The 11,397-nt window shown below is 43.0% G+C and overlaps 1 protein-coding gene across 1 annotated transcript; it reads left to right on the top strand.

Moving 5' to 3' along the window:
* Positions 1 to 4,500: 4,500 nt before the first annotated feature.
* On the top strand, positions 4,501 to 6,976 carry LOC135526348 (ADP/ATP translocase 2-like). The gene is made up of 4 exons (XM_064954660.1): positions 4,501 to 4,708; positions 5,631 to 6,114; positions 6,231 to 6,371; positions 6,511 to 6,976. The coding sequence occupies exons 1-4, from the start codon at positions 4,598 to 4,600 to the stop codon at positions 6,666 to 6,668; spliced, it is 894 nt and encodes a 297-aa protein (XP_064810732.1). The 5' UTR covers positions 4,501 to 4,597; the 3' UTR covers positions 6,669 to 6,976.
* Positions 6,977 to 11,397: the final 4,421 nt, after the last annotated feature.

Consider the following 11,397-nt stretch of genomic DNA (forward strand, 5'->3'; position numbering starts at 1 on the left):
CCAAACGAGCTTCAATGCCATACAACACTCCTTCCGTGGCCTCCAACTGCTCTTAAACGCTAGTAAAACCAAATGCATGCTTTTCAACCGATCGCTGCCTGCACCCGCATGCCCGACTAGCATCACCACACTGGATGGTTCCGACCTTGAATATGTGGACACCTATAAGTACCGAGGTGTCTGGCTAGACTGCAAACTCTCCTTCCAGACCCATATCAAACATCTCCAATCGAAAATCAAATCAAGAGTCTGCTTTCTATTCCGTAACAAAGCCTCCTTCACTCACGCTGCCAAGCTTACCCTAGTAAAACTGACTATCCTACCGATCCTCGACTTCGGCGATGTCATCTACAAAATTGCTTCTAACACTCTTCTCAGCAAACTGGATGCAGTTTATCACAGTGCCATCCGTTTTGTCACTAAAGCACCTTATACTACCCACCACTGCGACTTGTATGCTCTAGTCGGCTGGCCCTCGCTACATATTCGTCGCAAGACCCACTGGCTCCAGGTCGTCTACAAGGCCATGCTAGGTAAAGCTCCGCCTTATCTCAGTTCACTGGTCACGATGGCAACACCCATCCGTAGCACGCGCTCCAGCAGGTGTATCTCACTGATCATCCCTAAAGCCAACACCTCATTCGGCCGCCTTTCGTTCCAGTACTCTGCTGCCTGTGACTGGAACGAATTGCAAAAATCGCTGAAGTTGGAGACCTTTATCTCCCTCACCAACTTCAAACATCAGCTATCTGAGCAGCTAACCGATCGCTGCAGCTGTACATAATCTATTGGTAAATAGCCCACCCATTTTCACCTACCTCATCCCCACAGTTTTTATTTATTTACTTTTCTGCTCTTTTGCATACCAATATCTCTACCTGTACATGATCATTTATCATTCCAGTGTTAATCTGCAATATTGTAATTATTTGCCTACCTCCTCATGCCTTTTGCACACATTGTATATAGACTCCCCTTTTTTTCTACTGTGTTATTGACTTGTTAATTGTTTACTCCATGTGTAACTCTGTGTTGTCTGTTCACACTGCTATGCTTTATCTTGGCCAGGTCGCAGTTGTAAATGAGAACTTGTTCTCAACTAGCCTACCTGGTTAAATAAAGGTGAAATAAATAAAAAAATGGACCCTTTTTGGACAATTGTTTTTATTTTTTAATAATCGCATATGCTGTTGTTACTGTTTTATTTACTATCCTGTTGCTTAGTCACTTTATTCCAGGATTTTGTACATATCTACCTCAATTACCTCGTACCCCTGCACATCAACTCGGTATTGGTACCCCGTGTATATAGCCAAGTTATCATTACTCATTGTGTATTTATTATTACTTTTATTATTGTGTTATTACTTTTCTATTATCTCTTTTCTTTCTCTGCATTGTTGGGAAGTGCCGGTAAGGATGTAATTCACTGTTCAAATTTTATTGGTCACATACATATGGTGAGCAGATGTTATGGCGAGTGTAGCGAAAATACGTAAAATTATTAGTGCCATTATTAAAGTGACTAGTGTTCCATTTATTAAAGTGGCCAGTGATTACAAGTCTGTATGTAGACAGCAGCCTCACTGTGCTAGTGATGGCTGTTTAACAGTCTGATGGGCTTGACATAGAAGCTGTTTTTCAGTCTCGGTTCCAGCTTTGATGCACCTGTACTGACCTCGCCTTCTGGATGGTAGCGGGGTGAACAGGTAGTGGCTCTGGGTGGTTGTTGTTCTTGATGATCTTTTTGGCCTTGCTGTGACATTGGGTGCTGGAGGGCAGGTAGTTTGTCCCCGGTGATGCGTTGTGCAGACCGCACCACCCTCTGGAGAGCCCTGCGGTTGTGGGCGGTGCAGTTGCCATACCAGACGGTGATGCAGCCGACGGTATGCTTTCAATTGTGCATCTGTAAAAGTCTGTCTGGGTTTTAGGTGACATGCCAAATTTGCACCTTCTTCACCACACTGTGTGGACTATTTGTTTGTCTGATCAAGTCAAATCTGATCAAATCAAGCCTACTACTGTTGTTGTCGTCTGCAAACTTGATGTTTAAGTTGGAGGCTTGCATGGCAACGCAGTCATGGGTGAACAGGGAGTACAGGAGAGGGCTGAGCACGTACCCTTGTGGAGCCCCGGTGTTGAGGATCAGCGAAGTGGAGATGTTTCCAACGTTCACCACCTGGGGTTGGCCCATCAGAAAGTCCAGGACCCAATTGCACAGGGTGGGGTTGAGACCCAGAGCCTCAAGCTTAATGATGAGCTTGGAGGGTACTATGCTGTTGAATGCTGAGCTATAGTCAATGAACAGTATTCTTACATAGGTATTACTCTTGTCCAGATGGGATAGTGCAGTGTGATGGTGATTGGACCTATTGGGGCGGTAAGCAAATTGAAGTGGGTCTAGGGTGACGGGTAAGGTGGAGGTGACATGATCCTTGACTAGTCTCTCAAAGCACTTCATGATGACATAAGTGAGTGCTACGGGGTGATAGTCATTGGTCTGCGCATGCTCTGAGGACACGGCTAGGGATGCCTTCTGGGTTCTCCTATTCCGTCGGCTATGTATTATCCTCAAAGCGGGCAAAGAAGGTGTTTCGTTTGTCTAGAAGCAAGACGTCGGTGTCTGCGATGTGGCTGGTTTTCCTTTTGTAGTCTGTGATTGCCTGTAGACCCTGCCACACTTCTTGTGTCTGACCCATTGAATTGCGACTCCTTTGTTTCTATATTGACATTTTGCCTGTTTGATTGCCTTGCGGAGGGAATGATTACTCTGTTTGTATTCTGCCATATTCCCAGTTGCCTTGCCATGGTTAAATACGGTGGTACATTTGTAAGTCTATGCCTGTTGTTTATGAAGAATGCGATGAATAAAATTGTATTTGAATTCAATTAATTTGCTAAACAAGATGTGGCTTTCCTGAATATGAATTGACAATGTATGTATGAATGACAACACAACTGTTCGTACTTATACAAAGGTTCTGAATGGAGCAATTGCACCATCATTATCATATTTGGCAAGACATTACATTCAGAAAAACGTCTCTTATGGAAATGTTGAATACAGATAACAGATTGATTGTTCACATGTAGTTCTTTCATGATTTCTATCTCAAAGGCTCTGAGCGGTGCACTCTGAGAAACCCCTAGTCTGGTGACTGTAACCTGATCTGCTAGTTCCCCTAGTCCCAGCTGAACTCACCACTACCACCTTACTACAGTAGGCCAATGTCATACAAGAAAGACAGCAACATTTTATTTTCCCAAAAGATGTAGGATGTTGAATGGATATTTGAGGAGCAGATCCATTCTTTTTTTTCTTCCCAAGGAAGTTTGATCACAGGACTGACTATCATTATCGTTATTGTCACTTAATTGTAAGACTAAGATAAGTTGCGTCAATGTAATAATAATATAACATCATTATGCCAATTATATCAATTATAATATAATTTGATCTGCTTGATCGTTGTATATAATCTAAAAATGAATTCTATCTCAACTCAAATGTTATTGGTCACATACACATATTTAGCAGATGCTATTTTGGGTGTAGCGAGATGCTTGTGTTTCTAGCTCCAACAGTGAAGTATTATCTAACAATTCACAACCATATACACATGTAAAAGAATGGAATTAAAAAATATATAAATAGATAGTGAGAAAATGCAGAGTTAAGGACATTTTAAGCTGGTAGTGAATGGGATGACCTTTCCCCCCCTATAAGTAAGCACCCTCTCACAGCTGATCATTAACTCAGAGTAGACAGGAGTTTCAGCCAAAGATGATGGATCACTCAGGCCTATACCATTGAAAATAATGGTCTGTGTCTGTTTACTTTAGGGGGGTGGCTCTCCCATTGGCACCAATGCCATTGCAGCTGGGTCTAGTATACTCAGGCTGCGTTTACACACGTAGCCCAATTCTGATATTTTTCCCACTAAATTGACTTAACCAATCAGAGCTGATCTGATTGTTCAAAAGACCAATTAGTGGGAAAAAAATATCAGAATTGGGTTGCCTGTGGAAACGCAGCCTTCCTCTTCTGTCTGTTTCAGCTACTCCAAGCTTCCATGCTTTTCACATGACCTTGGGTCCAGAACTCACCAACCAAAAGCTTGGTTGGTAACGCATAATCAAGGTGTGTCAAGTGTCATTCACAACCATGTAGCCTACTTAGCCAGCAACCTATTGAATGACATCACTCAAAATTAACTATTTTAAACCTTGGATAACTTTAGTGTTATCACATTTAATATTATAGGCCCGTCTTTCATGTATGATATTAATTAAATGTTTATTTTGAAATAAATAAATACTCTTGGACACAGGCCAACAACACAGCTGAATTCATGAAGGCAGGACAAATCTCTCAGGCCAGGGGACGTTCATAAAAACATCGTCTCCGCCCACTAAATCCACCAGCGCACCAATGGCATGCCGCCTTTCAGCTCCCGCTTTGTCTCGCGAACACAGTGGTATTAAATCCGCTCTCAACTAAACGAATCGGCCATTTCGACTGAGCCGGCATACCTCAGCAGTCTTTGGTTGAGCGGGAAGATTTCCGTGTATCAACGTCCGCGATAACAACACAAAAATGAATGAGACCGTCGTCTCGTTCGCTAAGGACTTCTTGGCTGGTGGTATTTCCGCTGCCATCTCCAAAACAGCTGTAGCTCCTATTGAAAGAATCAAGCTTCTGCTTCAGGTAAGTTTGACTGGCTTTTCAGAAATTAACTTCAGCTATAGTAACGTTATAGTACTGTAACGTTACTAACGTTAACACCGATGAAAGGGATTCGTTTGGTACTAGCTGGTTAAGTTACTAACGTAACTCCTCGTACTTGCCATTTAGTTTCATTTTTTTTACTTGGGTTACCTAGCTAACTCCTGTAATTTAGCTCATGTCATTGGTGCCTTGCAAGGTTGAAAAGATGCGAGTTACTCGTCCATTTTGGTTCATCTTGGGACTGTCAGTTCAGCAGCAAACCGGTGTCTGTCTTGTCTGGGTATTTGGCTAACGTTAACTACTTTGCTTGCTGTAAATTACAAACGTTATTATGCAACCACGTAACGTTGAGTTTTTAAAGACTCCTTATGTGTCATGCTCATTGTCATTCCTACTTACTAGTTATTTGTTCACGAGCTAGCTTGGACATTGAACGTCGTTCTGTCCTCCGTCATCAAATTACGTAACTAGCGGTTACTAGGCCCGAGAAGTTGCCAAGGTCGTAGCAAGGGGAGGCTTCATCCTGTGTTTAGCTGAGGCCTAGCGAGAACCAATCTAGTGCTGAGGCGCGTCGTTATGGTGAATGGAATGTGGAAAGGCAAAGTGCTTGGTGCTGATGGACAACGTTGCCTAGCTTGCTTCTTGTCTACATGATTTTAGCTACTATTAGCTGTGTATACACAATGTTGCCAACATTGAATTACTATGACTGGTATTGTTAGGGGTGTTGGCTTATTTAGTTGACCTAGTTGGCTAAATGCTTGAAACATACCTGTTACACTTTTATTGATACAGGTAGGCCTTGCCCTCTATCTTTGTCATTAAACTGCTGTTTCCTTTTCTCTTCAAAAATATTGTATGGAGACCTGAGTGTTGGCTTTTGATGTGTTTGTGAATACAGGTGCAACATGCAAGCAAACAGATCACCGTTGACAAGCAGTACAAGGGTATCATGGATTGCGTCGTCCGTATCCCCAAGGAGCAGGGCTTCCTGTCGTTCTGGAGAGGCAACTTGGCCAACGTCATCAGATACTTCCCCACCCAGGCCCTCAACTTTGCATTCAAGGACAAATACAAGCAAATCTTCCTGGATGGTGTGGACAAGAAACAGTTCTGGAGGTACTTCGCTGGTAACCTGGCCTCTGGTGGTGCTGCTGGCGCTACCTCCCTTTGTTTTGTGTACCCCCTCGACTTTGCCAGAACCCGACTGGCTGCTGATGTCGGCAAGGCCGGTGCTGGGCGTGAGTTCAACGGCCTGGGCGACTGCTTGAAGAAGATCTACAAAGCTGATGGTCTGAAGGGCCTGTACCAGGGATTCTCCGTGTCGGTCCAGGGCATCATAATCTACAGGGCATCTTACTTTGGTGTCTATGACACAGCCAAGGGTGAGTCCATGGACTGCTCTGAGCACATGCCTCATTCCTCATGTCTGACAAGAACTGCAAATGTGTTTGTTTCACAAATCTTAAAGCCCGTTTTAATCTGCTTGGTTTCTCTGTAGGTATGCTGCCAGATCCCAAGAACGCAAGCATCTTGGTCAGCTGGGCCATCGCTCAGTCTGTGACTGCAGTTGCTGGTCTTACATCCTACCCCTTCGATACCGTCCGTCGCCGTATGATGATGCAGTCTGGACGTAAAGGAGGTAATTTAACTTTTGAACACATGTCTGTATTTTAGTTTAAAGTTATTTATTCACTGTCATGCTATTCACCAACAGTGGGCAACTGCTTGAGAAACATTCAGCCAAGGCAGGGGTATGACCTGTTGCTTTTGTTTTGCAGGTGACATTATGTACACTGGCACCATTGACTGTTGGAAGAAGATTGCGAAGGATGAGGGCGGCAAAGCCTTCTTCAAAGGAGCCTGGTCCAATGTTCTCCGAGGCATGGGTGGTGCCTTCGTGCTGGTCTTGTATGATGAGTTGAAGAAGGTCCTCTAAACTATTTTTAGATGTCTCCCCATAAATGTTTAAACTGTAACATAACTTGTACATTTGGAAGGACTGTCAAATTCCGCCTTATTTATAGGGACCAACTAGTATGTTTGTGCTAGTTGTACTGAAGAAATCGGTTTTGCGCTTTTAATTTGCCCAATGTTTTTCTGTTCCCCCCCCCCCCCCAGAATGTCATTACCATTAAAAAAAAAAGTTACTATGCCAGGTCTTCAAATGTCAACCTGTTTCATCCGGATGGCCTGTTTCTAGTCAATACTGTAAAAATAAAGGCAACCTACTGAATGAACCTACAATGAGCTTTCCACTTGGTTTGTGTTTCTTTGGCAGTAGCATCACTGAATGGCATGTAGTGTTACTCCTGGATTCTCCCTGGTGTGGTTTCTCTTGAGAGCCAGCTGGTGTCTTATTTGTTGAGGTGTAATCTTAAGAGCTGGGTTGTCCTTGACAGTTATGGTTGGGCTCCAGCCAAAGTCAGCTGACTGGTGCTTGGACTGGGTGGGTGTAATCTATAAACTGGTGATAAGGTTCTAAACATGGATGGTGAGAAAGAAACTGCTACAGAATCTTGTAGCATGAAGTTGATGGCTTGTTCTTACCTGGCTCAAAATACATATTTGAGCAGAATTTACTCAGTAACTGACATCCACTTCTGAGAGGAATGCTAGGATTATCTGTTGCGAAGTGGATTACTTCAGGCTTCTAAAAATACTCTTCGTTCTCTCAAGATGGGTGCTGGACCGTTACCTGTATGCGGAGCCAACTAATGACAATCCTGCTCAAAGATCGACGTTGAACTTGAGTTTGACTGGGTGCCAATCTACACTGCTCCAGCAAATAGACTGTAGAGAAGCAAACTCAACCCTCCCTTTTAGAGTAGTTAGCTGAATGCCAGAATAAAGTACTAGGAAATAGTGGGTGCTGACATGTTAAATCTGAGACTCGATCCTGCACTAGTGGCATTGCTGAGAAATTCCTCCAGATCGCAGCAGCTGTTAAATGGGAGCCTATCCAAACTCATGTCATCAAGAAGTCAGAATGCGCCTTAACGGTGTAGTTGTGAGAAGTTAAGACTTCGGTACATCAGTGTTTGCTGCAATATCCGGTTGTAATCCCGTCCTTGGGCTACTTTCACCAGCTAATGTCAACTACCGGAGTAGGCAGGCCAATGTCATGCTCTTTGTAGACATGGTATTGTCTACGATGTTCTTCAATGGAGGACACTCTTAATTTAGCTCTCAGTGCCTCTCAGATTACACATGATTTACCCAGCAGGGTATGGAGTACCTAATCTTCCTTGGGCTGATGGGAGTTAGGAAGTCATCCTTGGCATCAGCATTGCTTTAGTGACACACCAAATATGGTCCTGACTGGTGATTTACCCAAATCATTGGTAAGTAATTTCAGATGTTTCAGCATTCCCTTTCCACTTCTGCATCATTACAGCTGAACTAGGAGGCATATGTGAGTTGCTTAGGTAACACCCATTTGAGGTCATTGGTGAGAGCTCAGATAAGCATGCTTTCAGTAGTACCACACCTTTGGACTTCTAAACTTTAGTGTCTTATGGTCTATTGCAGATTGAAAGCGAACCACACTAAGACCAATATTACAATTACTTGCAGGATGGGCTGTTATGTAAGAGGCAGATTATTGCAGTGAGGTTATTTACAGGTGAAACCAGTTTGATCTGCCCTTAACTGGTGTCAACCGAATGTCAAAGAACAGAGCCTGCTGATGGATCACGTGGTTTTAGCATATACTCTGCTGCGATTTCATAATCATTTCCTGCTGAATGACGTCATTTACGTCTCTGCTCGTCACTGAAAAGAAAGGAATGTGATTATGGAACCGCAGCATTGGTTTCAAATCAGATCGATGATATATATTTTTTTAAATCTATATATCAATTAGCTGCTTCACTACAGCACCTTAGACTTAAGTAAATACATCTAAAAACATATGAGAGAAACACTGGATAAGAGCCAGGAAGTGCTCATTTAGACTACTTAGTTCATATTTTAATTATACTCCATATTTAAAAATGGCATTTTGAAGGTTAAACATCACGTAAGATCTGAACTTCTTTTTATGCACCGTTTTACCATTGCCAGTATGGTTTATGGTTACCTGCCAGCTCATCGAAATGCAGCGAGTGCCATCATGTGGTGATTCTGTTATTTGCGTTTTATCTGAGTGGGTCACCAACAACAAAATCGTAAATGGAGCAAAAGCATTCCTTGACATTTCGCATTTTATTTCTATGATAAATCTATAGCGCTCCAATGAAATTCCTTGAGAGCAATTTTTTGGTTTTCAAATTTATATCATTTTACAAAGTCATGACAAAACAATGGTTCTTAGTTTTTGGGTTATGATAAAGAGTTGTGCGAGTGAGGTATCTTATTGAGAAAGGTATAGTTAGTGTGTAACAGATTCCCAGGATTTGGTATGCTTAATGCGGCCATTAAGCATACCAAATTTTAAAAACCATGCCAACTTTTGTTGGCCTGGTGATCAGTGGCCTCCTTCAGGTTTCCGGGAAGCTGCACGTGTACAACTGTTCATTTAGCCATAACACGTAATTGTCAGATCAGTACCCAGTTCAGGCTGCACATCCTGAACAGTCTCAGATCTCTGGCATTACACTTGCAATTTGTGGTTAATTAAACAAAAATACAGCACAGGCTTGGATCCACCAAGGGGGGAAAAAAAGTGTCATTATGGTCGTAATATCCAATTAACTTTAAAACATTGATGGGAAAACATAAGGATTTTTTGGGGGGAAAAACAAAGATGTTATCCCCCTGTATGTGAATGTACTACTAGACATGGATTTATATGGTATTACAGCCTAACCGAGGTAAAATCTGATTTATTGGATATTTGGTTCTCTCGTCAATAGCTATTGAACCAAGCATGCCATGACTATGAAGATGGTATTTTCTGAATCGGGTGGATGGAGAACAATCCACTTTTTAAATATTTTATTACTATAAAAATATATTCTGAATCGGGGGAAGATTTACATTTTTTGTTTTCCCTTCTCCCCTGATTGAGAGTATCCTTGTCAAAGTCATGCTTTGTGACCCCCTCCCCAAATACAAAATATACAAAAGTATGTAGACAACGCTTCAAATTAGTGGATTCATTGCTGACAGGTGTATAAAATTGAGTACACAGCCATTCAATCTCCATAAAGAAGCATTGGCAGTAGAATGGCCTTACTGAAGAGCTCAGTGACTTTCAACGTAGCACTGTCATAGGATGCCACCTTTCCAACAAGTCAGTTCGTCAAATCTGCCCTGCTAGTGCTGCCCCCGGTCAACTGTAAGTGCTGTTATTTTGAAGTGGAAAGTCTAGGAGCAACAACAGCTCAGCCACAAAGTGGTAGGCAACACAAGCTCACAGAACAGGACCACCGAGTGCTGATGCTCGTAGCGAGTATAAATCGTCTGTCCTCGGTTGCAACACTCACTACCAAGTTCCAAACTGCCTCTGGCAGCAATGTCAGCACAATAACTGTTTGTCGGGAGCTTCATGTAATGGGGTTCCATGGCCGAGCAGCCGCACACAAGCCTAAGATCACCATGCGCAATGACAAGCGTCGGCTGGAGTGGTATAAATATCGCCACCATTGGACTATGGAGCAGTGAAAACGCGTTCTCTCAATTAATGAATCACGCTTCACCATCTGGCAGTCCGATGGATGAATCTGGGTTTGGTGGATACCAGGAGAACACTACCTGCCCCAATGCATAGTGCCAACTGTAAAATTTGGTGAAGGAGGAATAATGGTCTGGGGCTATTTTTCATGGTTTGGGCTAGGCCCCTTAGTTCCAGTGACGGGAGAGCTTAACCCTACAGCATACAATTACATTTTAGATGATTCTGTTCTTCCAACTTTGTGGCAACAGTTTTGGGAAAGTCCTTTTCTGTTTCATGACAATGACCCTGTGCACAAAGCGAGGTCCATACAGAAGTGGTTTGTTGAGATTGGTGTGGAAGAACTTGACTGGCCTGCACAGAGCCCCTGACCTTAACCCCATCAAACAACTTCAGGATGAATTTGAACGCTGACTATCCTCCTGATTCCTGCTTACAAGTAAAAATGAAAGCAGGAAACATCTCCAATCAAAAATCAAATCTAGAGTCGGCTTTCTATTTTCACTCACGCCGCCAAACTTACCCTAGTAAAACTGACTATCCTACCGATCCTCGACTTCGGCGATGTCATCTACAAAATAGCTTCCAACACTTTACTTAGCAAACTGGATGCAATCTATCACAGTGCCATCCGTTTTGTTATCAAATCACCTTATACCACCCACCACTGCAACCTGTATGCTCTAGTCGGCTGGCCCTCGCTACATATTCGTTGCCAGACCCACTGGCTCCAGGTCATCTATAAGTCTATGCTAGGTAAAGCTCTGCCTTATCTCAGTTCACTGGTCACGATAACAACACCCACCCGTAGCACGCGCCCCAGCAGGTATATCTCACTGATCATCCCCAAAGCCAACACCTCATTTGGCTGCGTTTCCTTCCAGTTCTCTGCTGCCAGTGACTGGAACAAACTGCAAAAATCGCTGAAGTTGGAGACTTTTATTTCCCTCGCCAACTTTAAACATCAACTATCTGAGCAGCTAACCGATCGCTGCAGCTGTACATAGTCCATCTGTAAATAGCCCACCCAATCTATCTACCTCATCCCCAT

This window comes from Oncorhynchus masou, chromosome 32, assembly GCF_036934945.1.
Source record: "Oncorhynchus masou masou isolate Uvic2021 chromosome 32, UVic_Omas_1.1, whole genome shotgun sequence".
In the NCBI taxonomy this organism is placed as follows: domain Eukaryota; kingdom Metazoa; phylum Chordata; class Actinopteri; order Salmoniformes; family Salmonidae; genus Oncorhynchus; species Oncorhynchus masou.